The following is a 26,883-nucleotide window of genomic DNA, read 5'->3' as shown; positions in this document are numbered from 1 at the left end:
CTTAAATTTCCATAAGGATGTTTTCATTCTTGTCAAAACTGTCATACAGAGAACAGAAACTGATATTCCTTGTAAAAGGATATAATCTTAATCTGCAACTTTGTCAAAATAGACAGTCAAAAGTAGACTTTTGGACAGATTTTTGTGGGAAAAAATCCCTCGTTCTCCTAGATATGAAAATAACTTAACTTCACTTTGTCAGTGGATTGATTTATTGAATGAATGTAACTAGGTAATGAATTATTTTGTAATGTGGATAATGACTTCCCAGCTTATCTCTACATTTAACTATGTTTTCATATACTATATTGGATTTCCTTAAATTTCAAAGAGAGTTCTTATATGAAATAGGTCCTCAGTGACAATTGACTCACTGTTTTCTTATATTTCAGAGTTGATAACTATTCAGAGAGAACAATTGCTTCATCAATTACATCTGAAGGAAATGAAGAGTACTTTGAAGACAGCGTTCCACCACCAGATGAACCACCACGGGCAAGTACCAGTGAAAGTAGATTTCGAGTAAGTCACTTTAGTGAAAGTCATATGACATCTTCAAATGGGACTAGCTCATCATCTTTGTCACTATTTCATTCGGAAGTACAGGAAATTTTGCTAAGGTGTAGCGGGTGCCCTAAAAATGAACATGAAACAATACAGTTTTCATCAAAGAAATTATTTTCCATAATGAAAAGTAACAAAAGTAAAAATAGGACATTTTCTTCTGACTTTAACTTTTCAAGAACTTCGAGAATCATTATAGAAAGTGAAGATCTAGATGTGGCACCATGCCCTCCTGCCCATCTGTTTCTTTCTAGAGACCAAGTCAGACTTCTGGAAGAAAATGTGAGAAATCAAAGCCCTCCAAAATCCAAAGCCACATTAGAGAATAAAACTACCTCTCTGTACTCAATCTCTCTAGAGCCCTTGATTCAGATTCAACATTCTGCTACAATGGACCCTTCTCCCCAAGCACAAGCTTCTTTTTCCAGACAAAAGGCTACTCAGAGTCAAGGATTTTCCAAAGCCCAATTTACTGGTAAAGCCCACCAATTTTTTAACAATCAGGCATCAGTCAACAGGCAGCCTGAGAGTGAGGCCAGATACTTTGCTCTGCCTCAAGATTTGGTGAGGGAACCACTTACTAGCAGCACCCAAGACTCCTTCCAGACCGCAGACATGGATAGGTGCCAACATCTGGTCCAAGTTCCACAGTCTATTGAGACTCAAGATTCAGTCAAGGGCCTAGGGTCTGATACAAAACACTCATATGAGACCCAGGATTCTGTCTGGTCTGAAGAGTCAAACAAGAGTAAATACTCTATCCCAGGGCAAAACACTATTTTAAAGGATGCCAGAGATCTGGTTATACCTCCGAGCCCAAATTCAGTTGATAAAGTGATGCCACAACTAGAGCATGTTAAGAGTGAGGGCCAGAAACAAATTGCTTCCTCAACATTAAACCAGTCTCCTGCATATGACTCGCTGCCTCTCATGACCAGGCAGAAAAACAGAAGAAAAACATCACGCAGTAAAAGTGAACTTAGCCTCAAAGATCCACCTCAGAAGTCAAAGAAAACACCAGCTTCACAGGTATTTCAGACCACAGCATGTCATACTTCAGAGTGCAGCCAGTTAAGATATGAACATAAAACTAAGAAGAAAGAGTTACATCAAAGAAAAGGTTTATCAGGTATAGCGTTGCATTTTACATATGCTTTCAAGCTTGTCCCTCCTTATATTAGGAAGTATTACAGAAAAAGACAAGCAAAATTCACTCCAGGTTTAACAGAATGTAGAGATTTTCTGCCTAAACCAGATCAGTCACTATGTGCAGAGAAAGTTAATTACATAGGGTCTGTTGAGGAAGAAGGAACCATGGGGAGTACTGAAAATGAAGAGCAGCATGGCAGAAACAATAAAGAACTAGAAAACATTTCACAAGAAATTCCATCTCAGCTAGAACAGTCTTTCATGGTCAATACTTATCAACAGAAAGCACCTTGTCCTTCATTAACAGAAACAAACTGGATGAATAGAGAGTCTCTTGAAGATCCAAAGGAAATGGATATTGCAGAGTCTTGTGCCCCAGATAGCGAAACAACATCTGACCTGCCTGTGGCAAGGCAAGAGACACCTTTAGAAGAAGCCATATCAGAACCTTTGCAGAAATGTGTTTCCTCTCCCCAGATGGAGTCAGACAGAAACATGAAAACATGGGAGGACCTACAAGGTACAGAGAATTCAAATCCTGCCCTTTCAAGCAGAGAGGAGTTACCAACGAGTATATCAGAAATGCAAAGGTGCTTCTCACGGGGGAATACAGACAGAAAAGACCTTGAAATTGTTCTGGAGTCTTCTGATGTCAACTTGTTCGTTCCCCTAGGAACCGAAAAGCATAAAAGCAGTGGACAACCAACAGGTGTAGAAATTCAGGAGAGGCCAGAAGATGTAACTGAGAAGGAAAAAAATGCATTAAGAGCTCACGTGATGGAAGAAGATGACATAAGTGCAAGTGAGGAACTCGAAAGCAACACTAGAAGCAACATTAACAATATGCAAGGTGAAAGAATATCTGCTGCATTTCACGAAGCCACTCACACTGCCCTTTCTTTACCACCTCGTATGAAAATGCAGAGTGGATTAAAAACCAAGATGGATACATCAGAAATAGGACTCAGTTTTTCAGCAGTAAAGCCAGACAAAATACCAGATGACAGGAAAATGTATTTTTCCTTTGAGAAGAACTGTCTAGTTAAAAAACCACAAGAAGACAACAGAGAGGAAGAACAGGCTCCACAAGAAGCAGCTTTGCAGCAAACGCCAGGCTTCAGGCTCAGCCCACGACTACAGCAGAAGCCCACGTATGTCAAACTGGAACCAGGACAGAGTAGTTCAAAAGGTCAAACCACTCAAAATAAAGACCTCGATGTTTACCCACAAACTCTCTCTACAGAGACGACTATGGAGACTAACCCACGCCCCATGATGGATCCATTTCAAGTTGAGGTGAAGCAAAGCACAGACAGAGCTACAGGCAGGGAAACTGCAGACCCAGTGCATCCTCTCACCATGTTCGAGAGCTTGCCAGTTTTAACTGAATCAACAGAATGTGGTGTCCCTTTGGGTGGAAGCCCTGAGAAGTTCCTGGATGCTCAGATTGCAGAAGAAAAGCAGGACTTAGAAGGAGTTTTACCTGAAATTGCCCTGGGGTCTTTCCATAGGCATACGCCTCCATTATCAAATTTGAAAAGGAAGAAAATCAGAAAAAAAATACCAGGAACCACAAATGTACTTGGTTTCAAATGTGTAATTATGAAAGTAAAAAAGCCACCAAAATGTCACAGAAGATTAAGAAGCAATTTCAAAATCATGATTAAACACATACTTCAAGATAAAACGATGGCAGATATGCTTCTGAATGTTACTGACCCTTGTCTGTCTATTTTGCCCCATGTTAGAATGCACAGCAGATTAAATGTAAGGAATCACAGTCATACCGAGCTAAAACGAGAGACATCAGAAGCTGAAAGAGAAGAAGACTATTTAGATATCATTAATAAAGGAAGTGACTCTGGAAACACACTAGAAGCAGCTCGGTTGCAGGAGGAAGTGAGTGGGAATCAGGAAGCTTCACCAGAAGCAGTCCTTGAGGATCGCTGGAACCTCAGATCGGATGAAGATCCAGAGAAAGAGCTCAAATCCATGAAAGAAATGCAACAACCAATCACATTTGCAAAAATCATGGCAGAGTCTATTCACATGGCCACAACAGGTCCAGTTCATGTTGAAAATATGGAGAAAAGCCTGATAGCACCCACAGATTTAAGACGCACTGAAGATGATTCTGAGATATCTCCTCCCACATCAGAAAAATCACTGATTGGAGACCCTTTAAACCAAACAAGAGAAAGTGATGTACCAGATGATGGAAGTGATACCAGGGAAACAGGTTACTGTTTTGCAGCAATGAAGGCAGAACGACCCGAAGATTTACCAGCAGTGTTCCCAAAGACTTTTAATTACCACATGCCTGTCTTATCTCATTCTAAAGTGAAGAAAACTAGAGTAAGATTTTCACACATAGAATGTAGAGTGAACTCCAAGTCTGTACCTATGAAGGCATTGAAGCCGTCCATTTCACAAACGTGTGATATCACATGTCATCAAAGAAAGAAACTGGAATCTGACTTTAAGGCCAAGTTTGAAAAGATCGGCCAAGCTAATGGACTGGAATATGAATTTCTAAACACCCTTTACTGTCCTGTGCATAGCAGGTTACAAGGGGAGACAAAGAGCTTCTGCCGTGTTCAAGCAAAGCTCCGGGGTCTAGCCGTTGAAGAAAGACCACTGTATGTTGATTTTTTTGATGAGAGTAATGCACTCTGTGACGGAGAAGAAAAAGGACAAGATGTAGAGGAAAAGGAGCAAAAGACTTTGCTAATAACGGCTCCACAGCATACCCAGTACCTCTGGATCAATGGATGTCGAGGAAAGGAGACTCACCTTGCCAAACCAGATGCAGGCCTACACTGTTTAACACAGGAGCAAGATAAACAGCACCAAACATGCTTTAAACAAGCTGCTTTGCAGACTGATGTCCAGATGGGTCCTCAAGAAGCTAAGGAACTCCTGAAGACCAACAAACCAGAAGATGATCTAATAGCCCCTGCGGGTCTGGAGGTTCTACCTCCCGAAGCAGGGAACTCATCACCTGTGAAACTTTTGAACATTCCAACAGAGAGTGGTGTAGCCTCTGGTGGAAACCTCACAAGGGAACGAGGTTCTTATTCTGTGGATAAAAATTCAGCATTACCAGAAAGTTTGCAAGTGACCTTCCTGCAGTCTTCTGATTCCATTGACACCTCCATTTCTAAATCTCAAAGACAGAAAAACACACTAAAACTGTCAAGAAAGCAAACAGTGAGTCGTAGATACAGAGCTATGAGAGAACAAAACCTATCCACTCTGCGTATGCTCCCTGGCAGGCAGAGAAAGGCATTGCAATGCAATTTTCAAATGAAGAATTTACAGCAAAATAAAAACAAAGGAGATGTGTGTTCACCTGTCATTCTCTCCAGGGTGCCTGTTTTGCTAAACACCAAAATGAACATCGGATTAAATATGGAGACAGATACACAAAGGATAACAAGACTCGATCATACGCAAATGCAAGAGAAATCACCCAATGAAAGAAAAGTATGTCGCCCAGCTTCTATCGATATGAGTAGTTTACCTAACAGTGTGAAAGACAGGAAGGAGGAGGGTGCAGGGGAACAAGATTTACCAATTCCAGAGAGTGGCCAAAGCTTTATACTCAGTATATATCAGGAGGAGGATCATGACCTTATCAAATCAGATGAGGGGCAGAAACAAATAGGAAGTATAAATATCCAGGTACAACCACAAACACATTTTGCAGAGAGTATTTTGAGCTCTGCTTCATGCCCAACATTGGATCCATTTCCACTGAGAAAGCTAGAGAGCGATGCTAGGTTTTTTCCTCCAACATCAGGAGAAGCAAAGTTTGATGAAAAAATATTTTCTGCAAGAGAAGGTGGTGTTCCATCTGAGGCAAACCATCAAAAGGAACAAGCTGGTGGTACTGAAAAGGAAGAGAAAGTGACTTTAGATTTCTGCATGGCTGCTTTATCTCTATCCAAAGGCAAGAGAAACTTCAAACAATATTCAGACATGAAAATCCTGATGAACCCCAAAGATGGAATTTTAAAAGCAAAGAAACCACCCATTTCACACATGCTCAATATCAAGGGTGGTGCTAGACGAAATCGTAGGAAAGAATTGGGATATAACTTGACCACCAAAATGGGACAGGTGGGTCAGAGCACAAAAATGGCAGATGGCAGGGACTCCCTCCTGAACATCATCCCTGCCATTAATAGGTATAGTGACCGAGAAGGGCAAAAAGACATGTTAGAAGAAAAAAGACTCAGTTCTGAGCAAGTAAAGCAAAATATACCCCCACACGAAGGGAATGTGACTCCAGATGACCCCGAAGAAGGTGATCTTCAAAATGAAGAAAGTGAACAGGAGATGTTACTAAAAGTAATTTCACAGCACAGCCAACATTTCATACTCTGTTCAGACCAGACGAAGGAGCTTGAGCTTCACAAACCAGGAAACAAAGGATGTGGGGAAACTCTGTTTTCTACCAAACGGGACATCCCCCAGCACATACAGCCTGAAGATCCAGTGCAGACAACACAGCCAAAGAGAAGCCAGCAGACACAAAACGGCACAGTGTGGTCAGCGAGTTCAAACCTTCCTCTTCTAAAGTCGAACGAATCACTAACCGGTCAAGTTGTAATTGATACAATGAAATGTGACATCCAAAGTGATGAGAGCTGCACAGGAGAACTGGATGATCATGGTAAAGAGGAAAAGTCCGAGTTTAAAAAATATCTACAAGCACCTGTCCCTGAGTCTTCAGCTACTGCCACACCTGATCCCCCTGAACCTAAACAGGGGAGAAAGACATTTACATGTAGAGCCTTAAGAAGTAAAATGAGTCCCAAGTGTGTTATTATGAAGGCAAGAAAGGCACCAATGTCACAGATATTTAACATCCCTGGGAATGGCTGTCTGAAAACCCTCCCTTCGAAAACCCTGCGATCACAGATCATTGAGTTTTTGATTGAGATAAAATCCTCTGGGGTGCTAGAAGATGTTACTGCAGAGAGAAAGGAAGGGGGAACCCAAGAATTGCTGGCAACAATGCAGGAGTTCTGGGATGCAGCCACACTTGCTTTACCTGTGTCGAAAAGAGAGAGAAACCACTCAGAACTTACAGACAAGATAAATAAAATGAGTCCCAAATGTATCACTTTGAAGGCAAAGAAGACACCGATTTCCAAGACATTAAATGTCACAAAACGTGGTGCGCCAAGCCGTGGTAGGCAATTTGAAGGCAAGTTCAAAACTGTGAGGAAACAAGGTCAGTCACTGGCAGCCACCACGCCAAAGGCCACTTCCTCTCCCAAGTTGGTTTCACTGGACATGAAGGTGCATAACAGAACCAAAGTAGAGACGGACATGCCGGGGAAGATGAGGTTCCATCCTGAGATACAACAGCAAGGACACTGGTCAGATGGAAGGGGAGCCTGGTGTCCCTATTCTAGGGCCAAGAGGGAAAACGTCAGGAAGGAACTCAAAGGCCACAGTGGAGAAGCAGCGCCTCGGAATTTCCAGCACCTCACTTCCCGTGCTCATCATATGAAGGAGGCTCGCTTTGTGAAATCAGATCTCAAACAGAAGTATTCAGCAAGGGGGAAAATCCCAGAATCACGAACCATAGAGGAGGAGCTGCAACAACAAACATTTTTCACACAAACTGTCTTGCGTTCTGTGTCTTCCTCTATTCTGAATTCACTTCCATCTGAGAAGGCACCAAAAAGGACAAAAACACAGAGGTCAAGGATTTTATCTCCAGCGACAGAGAAATCACTCGGCGAATCTTTAGCTGTTAAAGCATCAAGTGACGTCCTGTCTGAAACAGACCCAACAAAGGAACTTGCTGGTTCTAGTCCAGAGGGAAAGAAAGAATTACAAACGGATTTACAAGGGAGAGCCCTACAGTCTTTCGGTATCTCCAGGCCGGATTCATCTGAAATTAAAGGGTTGAGAAATGTAGCATTGATCCCTACGTCTCGAACTGGGGAAGCCCAGATGGCATCAGTTTGGAAGACAACTGGTACCACTAGTCCCAGTGCCCCCAGCCATGGAAAGGAACTGGTCTACACCTTTGATAACATGGCCAAAGAGTTATCTCAGAGTATGTCAAATATATTTATGAATACTTCTTTTTCACCTACACCTGTTTCACCTGCCACCAAAACACATAAAAAACGGAAAGCCAAGAAAGACCCAGTCGAAGTCAGTATAAAACCAGAAGACAGGAAAAGACTGTGTAAAAGGTGCAGCTCCTTAGGCACCACATCTCAGTCAAGACAGCAAAATGAAAGAGAGGGCAAGGAAGTTGCATTCAATACAGAAAGTAGAAAAGATGAAAATATGCTTATTACAGAGCAAGACATGCAGCAACAAAAACTAGTTTCAGAAAATATATTGGAGTCTACCTGTTCTCTGATAATTCCATTTCAAACTGAAAAGGTGAAGAACATCCCACCATATACAAACATACTGCATAGAAAAAGTGAAAAGATTTCATGTGTAAAAAGAGGGAAAGCGATATTCAACGGTCTTTTAATTGATGAGGAGGTGTTTAGGACTCCCACAAGGAGGCTGGATGCTTCCAGTCCAGCTCCCCTACAACCTGAAGAAGAGAAAGACATAAAAACTCAAAAAGTAACAGAATACACAGCTGATCAAAATATCCCACTTCCCAAGTCAGGGATCTCAGTGCTTGGAGATTCATGTAATGAAAGCTCTAGAAGGAAAGTGAGTGGTTCTATTGTCAAGAAACATAAAGAGTTGCAAAGAGATTTACTAACAATATCCACAACATCTGTTTTGTCTGAATCTAGAAGGCAGAAAAAAGCACTAAAATTTCCAGAACAGAAAGATCTTATGGGTCCCAGATATATAACCATGAAGGCAAAGAGGCCTCTTTTTTCACAGGTGCTTAATATCACTGAGCATGGTCATCAGTACTGTAAAAAGAAACAGGAATGTTATTTAAAGTCTGTGATAAAAGACAGGCAACAACATAAAAGTATAACTGATGCATTTTCATCTCTCACACCTGTTTCAACGGATAATAAGATAGATATTGAAATTGATAACACACCCACAACAGGGACAGATCAACCAAGAGTACAAACATATAACCACACCTGCCCAGAGCTAGAGAAATCACTGAGTCTTGGGGAAGCATGGGAGGCCAATTTGATTGATACACAAAGCAGATCCAGCAACACAGGGAGGGTGAGTGTGCCACATGAGAAGGAAGAGGAAAATGTCCCAGAAATATCAGCAGAATCAGTTCTGCATGAGAGCCAACATTTCCGTTTCACTCCTCAACATGTAAAAAATCTTGGCCCTTGCAAATCAAAACCTAAACTGAATAGTTCAAAAGGTAGAAGTACTTGGAATCTGTCTTGTGCGGCACAAAACATGAGGCAAGAAGAACACATTAGAAAAACTATTTTAAAGCCTGTCTCTAAAAGCGTGATGACTTTAATTCGAGTCCAAACACTGAAGAAAGGTCTTCATACTCAAGAGGAAATCCAACACAAGGCAGATCTAAAGATCCCATTTCCAGAATCTAGGAAATCAGAGACTGGTTCCTTACACTGTGATGGTGTCTGGGATGGAAATCCTAGGAGGAAACAAGATAGTCCCATTTTCAAGAAAAAGGCAAGGAGTCAGAGTGACTTACTAGGAACAGTCTTAAAGCCTTTAGGTTTCTCCAGCCTTGACTCATCTGAACCTGAGAGCCAGAGTCATGCAGTAGAGGCTGTAGGCAAGAAAAGTACAATGAGTCCCAAGCAGGTAACTCTGGAGGCAGGGAAGCTACCAGTTTTACAGGAGCTTAATAGCACGAGGTATCTTACCGGAAGCCATAGAGAGAAAAACCACAAAGCTAAGACCAAGGCAGGAGAGAAGCAATGGGATGAAGGTGCGAGAGAGACATTATTCCATGCCAGTGAGGGAGCTAAGAGTCCACCACCCACGTTAGTGACTGATAAACTCTCATTTGATACAGCAGCAAGGGACAATCTGGATAACCATAGAACACTTCACAAAAATCTAGGTGATTTTGTTACAGAGAAAAAGGCAGAGCTGGACAAAAACTTAGCCACAGTTCTCCTGGGGCCTGTCGATTTATTCATGCCTGTTTTATCTGACTCTGAAAGCCAGATAAACACAGTGCAAGAGAAAATCATACCGAAATGTTCAGTGATGAAAAAAAAGGAGCCACTCATTTCACAGCTATTTAAAATCAGTAGGCAATCTGCCACAAAACAGAGGACAAGACTTAGATCCAGTATAGAAACCAAAATGAAAGAGATGCACTCAGGTAAAAATGCGACTGATATGTGTACAAATGCCACTTACTTGGAAGTGGATACCTCTAACATTAGAAGGCAAAGCAGATTCCAAACAGAGGCAGACAGAATATCAGGGTTTAATCCTGTACAGCCAACACACATGCAGTTGCCAGTCGAAGACAGAGTGGTTTTACAGTCACTTAATGCCGCAGGTCCTGCTGCTTTAAGCATTAACAAAGAACAGGAGATAGACACACAGAGAGAGAAAGCTGTGTTAAACACAGACCTAAAATCTACAGATGCTTCTCCATCTATTCCACCACATATAAAAATGGAGCAGTCACCTAACACATCGGGTAACTATGAAGAATCTTCTGAAAAGAGAAATGCCCTAAAGAAAGCAAAAGGTATGGAGGAAAAAGAGTGTGAACAACAGGTCTTGTCTGGAACACCTTCACAATATACCCAGTCATTTGAGTTTCTGCAAAAGAAACAGCAAGAACCACGTGTCTCAGGAAACATCCAGAACTCTGCTTATGCCTATACACCTCCTTACCCCCGAATCCTAAACCATCAAGCTAATGCGAAAGCAGCAGGTGTAGAAAGCACTGTGCCTGCTGAACGGGTAAAATCGAAGGCAAGGAAACCATTTGTTTCCCTGATGTATAACACAGCAGGGCATGGAACCCAAAGCCACGAAAAGGAAACAAGGTTTAACACCAAGAAGCAGAAGCCAGGGTTCCAGCAAGATAAAACTGAAGTAGAATTCTCTCTGAAAACTATTTGTGACCCTGGGTCTATTCCACCTCAAATTCAAGAGTTGATGGAAGCGGAAAGGGAGAAAGGCAAGCCACCAAGGCCGAAGAAACTGCTGAACACAAGACAAATAGCATTTTCACGGTCCCTTGCTAAGAGTGCCAAATCCAGAAATACGAAAACCCAGAGACACTGTATCAGAGAGCAAAAAGAAAATTGCCAAATTGCTTCACTGGACCTCTTCCCACAATGTAGATATCAATTCATGATGAGACAGCATCTGAAGAAGAGCCCCACCCATGTCAAATACACAGTAAATTTGAAAAGAGAAGCACATCCTCATCAACCTTCACCAAAGAGAGAAAGCTGCTTCACTACGTTTGACATCTCAAGAGTTAGATTACACACAAAACGCCAACGCCTCATCGCCCTGGGAGTAAAGGAGGGAGACAGAGACAAGGCCCAATCTCCAGTGTCAACTCCACAGAGGACGGAAATATCTGAGAAAACAGATATTTCTTTAAGTTCAAAAGGACAGAATATGTGTCTTCCAGAGTCAGATGCTTCTCAAGAGAAGACTTGCAAGGAACAGGATCTGCTGAAAGAAGGAAGTAATTCAAGGACACTGGTGGAGCCTACTTTGTACTCCATTACGGAAACCCCTCATTTGGAAAATACCATTCCAAATCAACTGGGAAGAGATGGCTTAAGAGAAACTGATACCTTACAAGGTTCAAAAGGACAGACGTTTCTCTGTGCAAATGCAGAAGCCCGGCAATATACACCTGCAGTGGAGATTGGAGACGTGAAACCAGATCCCATTCCGGAACGTCTCCTGGATTCAACATCTTGCCCCAGTGGGGAACTTCATGTGAGAGAGGCAGGAAATGCAACACGGAAGGAAAGTGTTAGCATCCCTGTTGTTTCAGGTGTCAATCTATGGGAAACCGAGATGCCAAAGTTAACGAACCTTCTATTAACATCAAATGAACAGAAAATAAACTGTTCTGAAAAAGGGAGGACAGAGCAGCGAAACAGTTCTAACCAGAAGAAAGGAAATCTTCTGGAATTCATTTCCTCTTGTATATTGTATCAACTCCATCTTGAAAGGCGAAAGAAAGAAATCTCAGCCAAAGGAATGAGTTCAGCAGTTTTGAGTCCAGTGGTCCAGAAAGCATCAAACACAATAGATATTCCAGTGGATCAACCTCCGTGCTCAGGAAGAAGAAAAGAACATCAACAGGAAGGTACATGCAAGACTCTCCCAACATCTCTTTCTCATTCTATGATGAATATATTTCAGATTAAATTACCAGGAATAATGAAAGCAGCAAAGGAAGTAGATAGTCCAAGGCACCACAATTCAAATACAGAAGGAATTGGCTTACCTGTTGCAAGAACAGAAGAGCAACCAGAATGTGTACAATGTATTTGGCCAAATCTTGCTTCTGATCCTTCAAGAGATATATTATTTCAAAGTAAGATGCCATATGAAAAGACAGTATCGGAAGAAGTAGTTAGCACTGTGGAGTATACTCCAAGTACAGAAGGATTTGGTTCACATATTACAGGAAAAGGAGACCAGCAAGAGAAATGGATGTCTGAGACCCTTCAAAAGTCCACATCTCACTCCCAAGCAGGTCTCCACCAAACTAATATCTCAGTGCAAGAAGTAAAGTTTGATGACACAAGTAAGATGCATTCTGAATATTCAACTCCACAGGCTAAGGAAGCATTAAAAGGAATGGATGTTATTTTTGGATATACACAAAAAAGTGAAAAAGGACAAAACTTACCCAGTGTGGAACAAAAGCAGCAGCACCTACTGATTCCCTCTGAGAAATTTCCCTCCCTGAGAATTCCCTCTGAGCGTGTATCTTACCCTCAAAACAATCCCTGGCTCCTGCCACATTTAACGCCTCAGACGAAGGAAGCATTATCAGAAGTAGGTAATGTGTCGAGCAGGACAAAAGGATTAGACTTGATTTCTAAAGAACAACTAAATACTCAACGTGAGTGTGGCCTGGAATGGACTGTACCCTCAGCTCCTCCAACGCAAATGACGAGACAAAATACAAGGCCACCTTTGGAATCATCCAGTGAAACTGCAAAATATCAGAATGTCTCGTTGCCGAAAGGAAAGAAATTATTGGATGGGGAGCAGATAATTGATTCAATAACAAATGTTAGCTCCCCCAAGCTAAGTGTTAGAAAGAAGGTGCACTTAGGTAAAGCATGTCAAAAAAAAGTACAAAAAGAGGTATGTCTACCTGGATTTTTTTCACATTCTCTTTCTATCCATATCCCTCCTTTGCCTGAAAATAAAAGACAGAAGAATGACCTAAAACAAGGAGTTGAGAAAGACATGGTACCCACCCAAAGGACTTTGGAGAAATTGATATTTTCAAACGTATTTAATACCACTGACTACGGTGGCCCAGGCAACAGACCAGAACTGCCGAGGAAGATTAGAATAAAAGGAGTCAACGTGAAAGGAACAATGAATCCCAACATTACCTTGAAGGCAAAGAAACCATCACGATCACACATGCTCAGTGAAAAGGAATTGCCAGGGCAGTTGAAAATTGTAAAACAAGAGAGCGAGGGGCAGATAGGCAAAGGTATATCAGGTGTGAAACTGACAAACTTGTTTACTTCTGTACCATCTCTCTCACCTCTTGATTTGAACTCAAGAACAAAAGGAGAAAGAGATACGTCAAGAATACCACAGAACTGCCTTCCACCACTAAAGCTCCAGGCAACATCAAATATCAGGAAAGCGTCATTTGCAGAGTCAATTAATAGAGAGAGTTTAAGCAACATAATAGAATCAAAACATTTCCCACAGCAAAAGAGGGAAGATGGAGACAATATAGTATATGTGAAAGATAAAAGGAACTGCAAAAGGCCCACTTTTAAAAGAAAGAAAAAACTTTTCAAACACACACCGCATGGAAATGAACCACAGTGGAACAATAAAGAGCAAGAGAAAATGATGCAGGAAGATGAAAGTAATGGAAATGTAGTTCTGAATAAGCCCCATGCCTCCATTCCATCTTCTTCTCACCTGGAGCAGGGTCCTGGAGTAAAAGAAGCGGCATCACAAATAGTATCATGGTTCTACCCTCCATCACTGACCTTCCAGGAATTGTCAGATGCAATGATAACATGTAAGGAGCCAGCTGATGATATTTTAAGCAATATAGCAAGATCAAAATATATGTCACAGGAAAATGAAGACAGAGTGGACATGGCTTTGAAAGAGGTAAGGCATCCCCAAAGAATGCCTCTGGAGGTGAACCAGTCTCTAGTTGCCCAAGAATTGCAGTTGAACATCAAAGAAAAAGAGGAAGAGATACGGCAAGATAAAGGTAAACATTTTGGGATTCAGAGACAGTCTTGTGTTTGCAGCTCTTCTCCACCTTACTCTGAAGTGGACACAAGAAGGGAAGGAGAAGCAGTCATGCTAAGAAAAACAAGATCCTGTTTTCTACAACCCAAACTCCAGGAGTCATCAGATATGGGAAACATAGCATATGAAAAGTCTGTTTCAAACAGGGTTAACAAAGCTAAAAAACATACAATGCAGGAAGAAGAGAAGAGAGTTAATATGGAAAAAGTCCTACTTTGGAAGAAAAAGAATTCACCACTTTTACAGGAAATCCAGCTGGACGTCAAAGAGCAAAAGAACAAGATACAAAGAATTCGTGAACCAAGTGTGATTTTGATCTGTACTTCCAGACCTGCCACTTCTTTTAACTTGAATACAAGAATAATAGAAGCAGATGACAGAGCTAAAGTAACAAGATACTCTTGTTCAGAACTACCCCACCAGAAATCATCAGATGTAGTGAAAAAAGCAAATCGAGACTCAACTGAGAGAGGTATCATAAGCAGTGTACAAGCAGCAAAGGAATTTATGCCCCAGAAAAGACAGGATCAAGGAGAAACAGCCAATATGAATTATATGAAGTACTCCAAAGAAACAAGTTCCAAGGCAAAGGAGTTCCCACTTCCACATGTTCCCAGTAACCCTGGGAGCCACAGCCCCCAGACTAGAGATGAACCAACAAACAGAAGAGAAAACCTGGGACATGCACAGGAAAGAAAAAGTGAACTAGATGAGGTCCTGACAGGACTTTGTCTACCTCAGTTTACATTAAACAAAGGCAAGAAAGAGAAGCAAGGAGCTCTCAAATCCTGTCTTCCACTGTTATGGCGCAGGAAGTCATCAGATGCACAGGAGTTAAAATATACAGTGTCACCTCTGAGTGAGATCTCAAGTGATTCAAAAAGAACAAAATACATGATGCAGGAAGAAAAGGATAAAGCAAATATTTTTGTGAGGGATCCAATGCATCCCAAGTCCTTAGCTTTGAAGGTAAGGAAATCCCCACTTTTCCATATGCTCCAAGCAAAGAAACTGCAAGTGAGCATTAAGGAGCAAGTGAAACAGGAGCAGAAAGGGAGAAGGGACACAGTTGTGATTCTGAGCAAAATCTGCCCTTTTGTCACTTCTTCAGCTCATCTTCAATCTGACACAATAAAAGAAGACAAAGGTGGTCCGGTCCTAAGGCACTCTGTGCCACATCTCAAGATCCAAGCTTCACGGCCTTCAGTACAGAAAGCGCCTCTAAAGTCAACTGATAGAAAGAAAGAAAAACAATATCCACCACCAACAGAAAGGGACAGAGCACACGCAATAGTTGTGAGAGGCTCGGTGCATGCCAGTGGCTCAAATTTCGAAGCAAAGACATCATCCCCGCCTCATGTGTTCCGTGTCTCCAAGCACGATGCTCTGAGCAGAAGAAAGGAAGCGCAGCCAAGCATGGAGGAGAGCGCAGAACAGGGGCAGGGGAGAACAGGAGACCCTGGTGTGACCCCAACAAAAACTCATCCTTCCTTGCCTTCTCCATCAGACCGTAGACTGGATGCAGGAATCAAAGAAGACAAACACTTGCCTGCAGTCCCGGGATTCTCTCCACCATTTCAGCTCCTTGAGTCATCAGGTACAGGGAAAATCAGACATGCAGATTTCAGTCAAGGTATTAGCTCGTGTAATATAACAGTAAGAGCTAACGGACGTGTGTTGTATAAAGAGACAGAGATCAGAGTAAAAAGAAAAGATGAGAAAGATAGAACACGCCCCAGAATCACAGCTGTGGAAGCCCAAACATCCCCACTTACACATTTACTCAGTAGAAGCAGACTGCCTTTGAATGTCAAAGAGCAAGGGAAGGAAATGCAGGATGGCAATGGTGAGCTGGGAATGGCTCTGAGGGAAACTCGTGCCTCCTTACCTTCTCCATCTTACCTGAGACGAGACACTAGCAGAAATGAAAAGAAAGATACAGAAAGAATAACACAATCCTGTTTTCCACCACTGAAGATTTTTGATCCACTCAATCTAAACACAAAAGCAGATGCTAAGTCATTTGATGGTTATTTGTTAAAAAACAAAGCTAGACTCAAAACAGATAATGAAGACAGAGTGCTTCCAATATCTGTGCATCAGAAGGCAAAAGAATTACCACTTTCACATAGATATGATACCAGAGAATCACGGTGCAAAATGAAAAAGCAAAAGAAAATGGTACAGAGAGAGGACAGTGAACTAGCTACAAGATTGAAAAACATCTGTACTTCTTTACTGACTCTACCATATCTTAAATCTGATACACCAGAAGGAGACAGGTACATGATAAGAATCACAAAATTGCCTCCCCCACAAGCAGAATCACCTATTGTACTTACACACAATCTAACTGACCTTCAGGGAAAAACTAAAGGGAAGGTTTGGGAAGATAAACAGGAGCCAGGTGATGCCATGCAAACTGAGACCTGTGCTTCTCTATCTTCTTCTCTTCACCTTGATGAAAACACCAGCATAAGAGAAGAGGGCATGTCAATGCTACCAAGGTCCTCTTTTCCCCCAGTAAACTTCCAGAAATCATCAAGTTCTGAGGAAGTGATACATGTAGAGTCAATGGCGAGTGATACTGTCATTAGTCCCCGCAAAGAAAAATATTTGCCCCAGAACAAGAAAGAGGACGGAGTAGAAAGAAGAAACTTTGTGTCTCCCAAACATCAAGGAAAGGAGATGCAGGAAAGTAAAGATGAACCAGGTATGGTTCTGACCAAATTTTATACTTTATCCCCATCTCTCTCTGCCCTCAAATTGGATAAAGAAGTACAAGTTGATGATGAAACGCTAGCACATGCAAGGTCTATTTTGCAGAGAGTATCATCTGGAGGGAAATTATATACAGACACAACTAGTGGTGATACCCCGGAAGATGCTCAAAACCTGACCAAATCTACTTCATCACCATTTCTCCCTGCCCTCAAGTTGGATATAGAAGTACAAGTCAATGATGAAATGCTAGCATGTAGAGAATCTGCTCTGGGGAGAATGTCGTATGCAAGAGAAGTAGTACATACAGAGACAATTAGTGGTAATACCATGAAAGATGTTCAAAACCTGACCAAAATTTCTACCTCATCACCACCTCTCCCCACCCTCAAATTGGATAAAGAAGTACAAGTTAATGATGAAATGCTAGCACATACAAGGTCTATCTTGAGGAGAATTTCATATCCAAGGGAAATAGTACACAGAGATTCACTTAGTAGTGACATCACAGTTCAGTTCAGTTCAGTTCCAAAAGATGGTCGAAACCTCACCAAATTTTCAGCTTCATCACCATATCACTCTGCCCCCAAATTGGATAAAGAAGTTCAAGTCAATGATGAAATGCTAGCACGTGGAAGGTCTGTCTTGGGGAGAATAGCATATGCAGGGGAAACAGTACACAGAGATTCAATTAGTGGTGATACCATGAAAGATGGTCAAAACCTGACCAAAATTTCTGCTTTATCACCATTTCTCCCCACCTTCAAATTGGATAAAGAAGTTCAAGTTGATGACGAAATGCTAGCACACAGAAGGTCTGTCTTGGCAAGACTATCATATGCAGGGGAAAGAGGACATACAGATTTAATTAGTGGTGATATCACAAAAAATGGTCAAAACTTGACCAAATTTTCTGCTTCATCACCATCTCTTCCCACGCACAAATTGGATAAAGAAGTTCAAGTTGATGACGAAATGCTAGCACGTGGAAGGTCTGTCTTGGGAAGACTATCATATGCAGGGGAAATAGCATATGCAGATTCAATTAGTGGTGATATCACAAAAAATGATCAAAACTTGACCAAATTTTCTGTTTTGTCACCATCTTTTTCTGCCCACAAATTGGATAAAGAAGTTCAAGTCAATGATGAAATGCTAGCACATGGAAGGTCTGTCTTGGGAAGACTATCATATGCAGGGGAAACAGGACATACAGATTCAATTAGTAATGATATCACAAAAGATGGTCAAAACCTGACCAAATTTTCTGCTTCATCACCATCTCTTTCTGCCTTCAAATTGGATAAAGAAGTTCAAGTCAATGACGAAATGCTAGCACGTAGCAGGTCTGCCTTGGAGAGAATTTCATATGCAGGGGAAATAGTACATACAGAGACAATGAGTGGTAATACCATGAAAGATGTTCAAAACCTGACTAAATTTTCTACTTCATCATCATCTCTTCCTACCCTCAAACCAGATAAAGAAGTACAAGTTGACGATGAAATGCTAGCACGTAGAACGTCTGCCTTGGGGAGAATTCCATATGCAGGGGAAATAGTACATAGGGGTTCAATTCATGGTGATACCACAAAAAGTGGTCAAAACCTGACCAAATTTTCTGCTTTATCACCATATCTCTCTGCCCTCAAGCTGGATAAAGAAGTACAAGTCAATGATGAAATGCTAGCTCTTAGACGGCCTATTTTGGGGAGAATAGTATATGCAGAGGAAACAGCACATACATATTCAGTTAGCGATGATATCACAAAAGATGGTCAAAACCTGACCAAATTTTCTATTTCATCACCATCTATCCGTGCCCTCAAGTTGGATAAAGAAGTACAAGTTGATGATGAAATGCTAGCACATAGAAGGTCTGTTTTGGGGAGAATATCAAAGGCAGGGCAAATGATACATACATATTCAATTAGTGATGATTCCAGGAAAGATGTTCAAAATGAGGAACAACCTATTCCTGAGAAAGAAGATAGGGACAGAGAAAAATCAGTAGATAGGAGAGGTGTGACACACACCAGATATATAATTTTGAAGTCCAAGAAATCACCTTCTTCATATACACTCCACAGATCAGAACTGTATCTGAACCTTGGAGGGACAGAGCAAAAGAAACAGGAAACTCAAGGTAAACCACCTGGTAAGGTGGTAAGAAATATTTATCTTGCTGCCCCTCCAACTAAGCCTAAATTGGACAAAGGTACACAAGTAGATGAAGGAAAGCTTGGAATTAAAAAACCCTCTCTACTTCCACAAATGATTTCAGCATTATCAGATGCAAAGAAGAGAACAGATACAAAGGGAATTAGTGGTGATGTAACAAAAAGAAAACAATGTATGTCAGAGAAAGAAAAAAAGCTTGATGTGAAAAATGTAGATATGAGGCTACGGACCCATCACAAAAAATCAGCGATTTCACCAATTCCAGATGTCCTTAGTACAAAGAAATTTGTGTTGAATGTTATTAAAGAGCCAGGGGGAAAAGTACACAAAGATAAAGATGAACCAAGTATGGTCCTGACAAGGACTTTTGTTTCTATCCCTTCTGCACCTCTTTATTTAGATTTAGGGAGCAAAACAGACAAAGACACATCAGAAATCACAGGATCCTCTGGGTCACAGCAAAATCTCCAAGAAACATCAGATACCCAGAAAACAGCAATTAGAGAATCAGCTGCTGGTGAGAGGGAAATTGTTAAAAACGCAGAATGCTCGGTGCCAGAAGACGCCATACAACAGTGGACATCAAACTTTGTGATCAGTGTACAGCAAAGGAGGGAACCTCTACAAGTCAAATCTGAAGGAGATGTGAGTCAGTTACTTTCAAATTCACAGCAGGAGGACTTTTATGTCACAGGGTATGGTACTATAAAAAGTGGGAAAAGGCTGGAATGTTTCTTTGCAGGGTCAGAGGCTCAGCAAGAAAATTACAAACCAGAAACTTTGGCTACAATTCTTTCCTTCCCCATGATGGATCTCACTAAAATTGAAAGCCTGAAGAAAGAAACAGAAATAATGAGTAACTTAAGTCATAAAATAAGTCCTCACGTTCTAGTTTCACTGCCAAGGAAACTATCCAAGGAAATATATGCCACACTTGGCTCCCCTGTCGGTTCAGAAGGATTTTCTGCTTCAAAGCAAGATGTCCACCACCAACAAGAAGCTTTATCACAAGCATCTCCAGCATCTACAGATCTATGTAAACTTGATAAGCCAGAAGAAGATAGACAAAACAATGGAAAAACAAGTGAAATGTCCCCTCCCAAAGTGTTAGCACCACAGATAAAGGAACCCCTTGAGGAAATAAATATCAGAGAGTCAGATGCACTCCAAAATGCAGATCAAGAAATTGTCATGAAAAAGCAAGTGGTGCTGCAGTCTGGGAGTGGACAAAAGACCAGAGTGGATTCTAGTCTTTCTCTGAAAATTCCACTACAACATGTAAAGCAAAGGACATCATTGGAAATAGATGTGCGCAAGCAAACTACAGCATGCCCTGAAATACAAATGCTACCAGGAATACAAATGGGTATGACAGAGTTTGATGCCCAAAGAGGGAAAAAGGAGCAGACATTGCTTGTTCCAGATAAAGAGTCACACAATCTAGAACCACTTCAGAAGTCTGTTTCCTCCTGGACTTTTCCACTTCAATCTGGAGATGTGGGGGGAAAAAACGAAACTGACACTGGCTCTACTGGAAATCCAGAGCAAAAAAAGTTAGACATGAAAGAAGGGATATTAAAAATAGATACAAACATAGCTGTCCATCTAGAAGAGGACAAAATAGAAATGCACAAACTCACCATTGTTAATCTGGAGGAGGAGACAATAAAAATGGACACAAGCAATACAGTGAACCTGAACACTGCATCTCTAAAGGCAGAGGAACCTCAAATTAAGACTCAGGTAATTGCTCCCATGGCAAACAGATGCCCAATCAAACAAAAACATAAAAGGGAACGAGAAGTGTCCAGTGCAAAACATAACATTCAACTACAAAAAATGCTTCAAAAACATGCTCTGGATTCATTTTATGCCTACATTCCTCTTTCTCCCAAATTAGGAGGCCAGAAAGGCAGATTAACAATAGCAGACTTGAAAAGAGAATTGGGCCCCCAATATTTAAATATGAAAATCCGAAAACATCCAATTCCACAGATTCTAGGCGACACGGGACGAGGTACTCCAAGCAATCGAAAGAAATTAGAGTATAACTTTAACAAATCAAAGAAAATAGCTTTGAGAAGAGGAGATGCCTCAGAAATATTTATCAGAAGTCTTTCTATTTACACAGTGAGTCCATCTCAGACTAAAGACCCAGTAAAATCTCAGACAAACCTAGAAAGTGTAAAGAGAACCCGTATTTCAGAATTCCAGAAGAAATCACCAAATACTAGTGAAACTATGAAGATGGACAGTTCAAGCATTGTGAAAGAAGAGAACCGGAATTTTACAAACACAATTCCACAGGATTCCCAGCCCTTCATGGTAGACAAACAACAAATGCACAAACTTCCTAACATCAAATCAGAAGCAAACCTCAGCAGAGAGATAAATAAAAATTTAGCTCCACAAACAATCGAAAGGGTTGTTCCAGACCAGGATATCTCAAGGATCATAAAAGAACCTGATGTGCTTACGATCAAACAAGAAAAGGCACCAAAACCCACTGAAACACCCACAGACTGTCTAATCATGTCTAAAGATCCAAAAGAAAATGTGGAAAGGATTGTAAAAGAAACTGACTTCCTTATGGTTGAACAAGAAGAGGCACCAAAACCCACTGAAACACCTACAGGGTGTCTAGTCATGTCTGATCCAAAAGAAAATGCAGTAAGGATCATAAAAGAACCTGACTTGCTTACAGTTGAACAAGAAAAGGCACCAAAACCCACTGAAACTCCTACAGGGAGTCTAATCATGTCTGAAGATCCAAAGGAAAATGTGGAAAAGATTGGTAAACAACCTGACATGCTTATGATCCAGCAGGAAAAGGCACCAAAACCCACTGAAACTCCTACAGGGAGTCAAATCATGTCTGAAGATCCAAAGGAAAATGTGGAAAAGATTGTGAAAGAACTTGATCTGCTTATGGTTGAACAAGAAAAGGCACCAAAACCCATTAAAAAACCTAGAGAGTGTCTAGTCATGTCTGAAGATACAGAGGAAAGTGTGGAATGGATCATAGAAGAACCTGACTCGCTTATGGTTGAACAAGAAAAGGCACCAAAACCCACTGAAACTGCTACAGGGTGTCTAATCATGTCTGAAGATCCAAAGAAAAATGTGGAAAGGATTGTAAAAGAACCTGACATGTTTATGATCCAGCAAGAAAAGGCACCAAAACCCACTGAAACTCCTACAGGGAGTCAAATCTTGTCTGAAGATCCAAAGGAAAATGTGGAAAAGATTGTGAAAGAACTTGATCTGCTTATGGTTGAACAAGAAAAGGCACCAAAACCCATTAAAAAACCTAGAGAGTGTCTAGTCATGTCTGAAGATACAGAGGAAAGTGTGGAATGGATCATAGAAGAACCTGACTCGCTTATGGTTGAACAAGAAAAGGCACCAAAACCCACTGAAACTCCTACAGAGTGTCTAATCATGTCTGAAGATCCAAAGGAAAATGTGGAAAGGATCGTAAAAGAACCTGACTTGCTTATGGTTGAACAAGAAGAGGCACCAAAACCCACTGAAACACCTACAGGGTGTCTAATCATGTCTGATCCAAAAGAAAATGCAGAAGGGATCATAAAAGAACCTGACTTGCTTACGGTTGAACAAGAAGAGGCACCAAAACCCACTGAAACACCCACAGAGTATCTAATCATGTCTAAAGATCCAAAGAAAAATGTGGAAAAGATTGTTAAAGAACCTGACATGCTTATGATCCAGCAAAAAAAAGCACCAAAACTCATTGAAACTCCTACAGGGAGTCAGATCTTGTCTGAAGATCCAAAGGAAAATGTGGAAAAGATCGTAAAAGAACCTGACTTCCTTAAAGTTGGACAAAAAAAAGCACCAAAACCCATTAAAATACCTACAGAGTGTGTAATCATGTCTGAAGATCCAAAGGAAAATGTGGAAAGGATTGTTAAAGAACCTGACATGCTTACGATCCACCAGGAAAAGGCACCAAAACCCACTGAAACTCCTACAGCGTGTTTAATCACGTCTAAAGGTCCAAAGGAAAATGTTGCGACAATCATAAAAGAACCTGACTTGATTATGATGGAGCAAGGAAAGGCACCAAAACCCACTGAAACACCTACAGGGTGTCTAATCATGTCTACAAATGTGGAAAATGTGGAAACTCACATGAAAAGCACCCTAAATATGAACAGTTCTCCTCCAAAGGTAGAAGAACCACAAGATGAGACTCAACTCGTTGATACCACGGGGTGTGCCTCGCCACTCGATCATAGGGATCAGAGTGAACGTGTACAGGACACAGCCATGCAAAAGGTCCAGCAACTAGAAACTTCTCTAGGAATTGTGCCTATTCAACCCCAAGCTAAAGGTAATGAGAGAAAAACAGTGGGATATAGTCCAAGTGCGGGAATTATGATTCCTATTTGTGAAGCAATTAAAAATGTTCTTGAATCCCAGATAAAAAGCATGATTCAAAACAACTTTTTTCCTAAAAACCTTGAAAAAGTAAAAGACAATAAACCTGATGATTGGAAGTCACAACGTTTCACAAGGGGTCCGAGTACACTATCCATGACGATACATCCTGAATTGCGGCCAAAACCTATTTTAGAAAATTTTACTTGCAAAGAAAAAATCAAGCTCACGCATCATTTAGAGTCAAAAGCACCTGAAATAAGACTGAATTTGATACCAGAGGTGGTAAAACAATCCTTTCAAAGGTTCAGCTTTTATCAAAAATTGGCTATTTCAAAACATAACAGTTGGAAGCTCTATCCAAGACCTAAACAAATGTTCTTTTTGCCTCTGGAAGGGATTGATACTATAGAATTTAACCTAAAACACAAATATGAAAAAGACTCACCTCCTGTCGATTGTATGAAGTCACTGATTGTTAATGTTTCAAGAGGCAGTGAAGAGGCAGTGAACGTTACAAAGTTAAGGAGGGTGAAAGCGCTGGAAAGTGGAGCACCTTCATTGACTTCCGCTAGAGAGAAAACATTGCCTCATATTCTCCAGAACTGCTCAGTAGGAGAGAAAAACAAACTCCTCATACACTTTTCTAAGAAGACACTGGAGATTCAAATGAAAGCCTTTCCCAGAATTGTAAGGGAATCTTCCACAATGGCCAGTGCTCAGGATGGAAGGAAACCTGTATCTAAATGTGTTCATTCTGTGGTCAAAGTACCAAAACGAAAAAACAGAGTTTTGTTACTTTTTGAGGAAAACTCTCTTCATCAGATAGATCTTGACTTACAATACAAATACCTTCGTTTTCTCCTGGGTTCTCCAGATGCAAGGATGTTCCCTAAGCCAATTGCATTTCCCAAACATAGTCTTAAATTACAGACAATTGCAATATGTAAAAAAGTAGACAGCAGTGGGGAAAGTGGCGGTCATTCCATTAATACACAACCATTAGAACATATCCCTTTCAAAAAACAAAGTTTCCATGAAAACTCATCATCAGTCAGAAATTTCTTGGCACCTACCCAGGTGTGTGCCCCTGACCCTGATCAACACAGCACAGTGCAGAAAGATACCACGGCTCTTTCTAAGTTAAAATCTCGTGTGACTCCAGAAAAAGATAAACAATGTCATGTATGGTTTCAAGAAACATGTACATATGAATCTGTTGATTTAAAGATTCAGAAAAAGGCTCAGGATGCAGGTGGTTCCCATTCAATTCAGAATTTTGAAGATTTTACTGACAGTCAGACAGATATCGAGAATTCAGGTAACTCGGAGGAAAGCTCAGCTCATGATGTACTTGAGAGTGAAGACTGTATCTTTTTAGATGCCACCCCTTATTTAAGGCAGGAAGCAGAGAGTATTCTATTTGAATTACAGAAAGGCATACCTGTGGAAAATCTCTACAAGAAGAAGAAAGTCAAAATGGGTTTGAAACCACTTTATAGTGAAGCTTTTGGTTCCCGTCATATTAGAGGTCATCGACAACACTCGTCAATTGTGACACCCCATTCTTATGAATCCCATAAAAGCAGGACACACAGGTCGTCCTCCAGTATTACACCGCCTTCTTATGAATCCCACAGAAGCAGGAAATATAGATCGTCCTCCAAAATGACACCATCATCTCATGAATACCACAAAAGCAGGAAACGTGGATGGTCCCCCAAAATGCAGCCTCCTGACCTGTGGTGTCACAGCTCCTTAAATATCATTGAGGTTCCATCTGTATCATCTTCCATTTCTTTCAATGGGGAGATGCTTTCACAGACTACAGTAAGCGGGAAAAATTATTTAGTTCCCTTAACAGAATCCAATATTAAATTACATCTTGCAAAAAGCCAAGGCAGACCTCACAGGCATTCAGAAAGCAGAGATATAAGGAAGGCCAAATTGGACTTCTTTAGAAAGAACAACATGCCTTGGGAATGTGATGAGAGTTATACAAAGAATAAAGAGAAACACACAAGAAGGAAGAATGTAAGGGATTATGAATCAGAAAGACTGGATTATTTCCCAAGTAAATACAAATCAGCAGCAAAACCTCATCAAGAGAGTATCAGCTTCCATTCTGAAAAAAAACAAAACCAGCCATTTTTTTATGCCTGTATACCAGCAGACTCACTGGAGATTATACCCCAAACCATTCGCTGGACTATTCCCCCCAAAACTTTAAGGAAGAGAAACTTCAGAGTTCCCCTAGTGGCCAAGATTTCAACTTCTTACGGTATATGGAACTCATCGAAAAAGTTGTTGGGATCACTGTTAGAGTCCTTCAGCTTACTTCATTAAAAATATTACCATTTCAAGATTCAGCTAGAGAGGACAGCTGGTTGCTAAGATGATATTCTTTGCAAAATAAAATCGTATTCAGTCAGATGGCTTCCTCATGAAGTGTTTTCTAAACTGACATTCTACAGTAGATTTGAATCTACCGTTCTGGGAGGGCGCGTTGGGAAAGCGAATGACTTTGGGTTTGGTCCAGCCATGCAGGAGAGCTCTCTTTAGTTTGTGCCGCCTCCTTATAAGCCCCCAGAGGAGAAGCTCCCAGGTGCCAAAGCCCCCTTCCCACCCCACCCCACCCCAATGACTGCAGGGTGAGTTGGAGGAAGTGTAGCCCATCAATGAGATTGAGGAAGAACAGCCTGCAAGGCAGGGGGACATAGATGCTAGAGGGAGACAGTGTCAGGGAGCAGCAGGGGTTGAACAACGTCACGGGTCACAAGATACAGGAGTAAAATACTTCCCTTAGGACCCAGGTTCCTCTGATGACTTTGTCGCCATCCCCAGTGGCGAGCAGAACCCGCAGCATCTCCATGACCTGCTCATCACCTGCCATAGCTGGGGCATCAACATGCTTGAGGACCTCAGACCGCACCCCCAGGCTCTTAGAGGAGGCCTGGAAAAGCTGAGTCTGCCCAGGGGCTGCTGGGAAAACCCAGATCTGTGAGGCTGAGGGTGTGGTGGTGGTGGGATTTTTAGCACCATGGGAATGTTTTTGAATGTACTTTGTGCTGGCTTATTTCTAGTATGTTAATAAAGTATTGGTCTCACTTGGGGAAAAAAATCTTTTTTTGCCTCAAAAATTCCATAATGTTGATCATTTTATTTTACTTTTATCACCATTATATTCATGCTAGGGATAACAGTGCTCCTCCCTCTATTACAAATGCTACTTGATCTCTTTGAAACACATTATTTGCTGTGTGTGGACTATTTGGGCATGCTTGATAGAAAATTATAAAACATTTCAATTTTTTTTTTTTTTTACCAAGGAAAGTATCTAATTTTGTACAACTTACACAGAACTTTTTTAGTACTAAAAACAATGAAATTATTTCACTTCTTGATATTTAACAATAACAAGACATTAACTCCCCAAGA

General features: G+C 41.1%; 1 protein-coding gene across 2 annotated transcripts in view; it reads left to right on the top strand.

Annotated features, from left to right (window-relative positions):
- Window positions 1–26,566, top strand: part of LRTM3 (leucine rich repeat transmembrane protein 3) — a 37,712-nt gene extending 11,146 nt beyond the window's left edge. The window contains exons 4-5 of one of the 2 annotated variants that reach the window (XM_086330533.1): window positions 393–522; window positions 19,442–20,833. In XM_086330533.1, the coding sequence (XP_086186659.1) occupies window positions 393–522; window positions 19,442–19,447 (136 nt within the window). In that variant the 3' untranslated portion in view covers window positions 19,448–20,833. Of the gene's footprint in view, window positions 1–392 lie in introns of both variants that reach the window. The other variant, XM_086330532.1, reaches the window with a different exon arrangement.
- The last annotated feature ends 317 nt before the right edge of the window (window positions 26,567–26,883 follow it).

The sequence above is a fragment of the Bos grunniens genome, chromosome 12 (genome assembly GCF_055505025.1).
Source record: "Bos grunniens cultivar Pamir isolate PY7600 chromosome 12, Bosgru_T2T1.0, whole genome shotgun sequence".
Lineage (NCBI taxonomy): Eukaryota > Metazoa > Chordata > Mammalia > Artiodactyla > Bovidae > Bos > Bos grunniens.
Note: the sequence above shows the minus strand (reverse complement) of the source record. Positions and strands in the feature narration are given on the sequence as shown.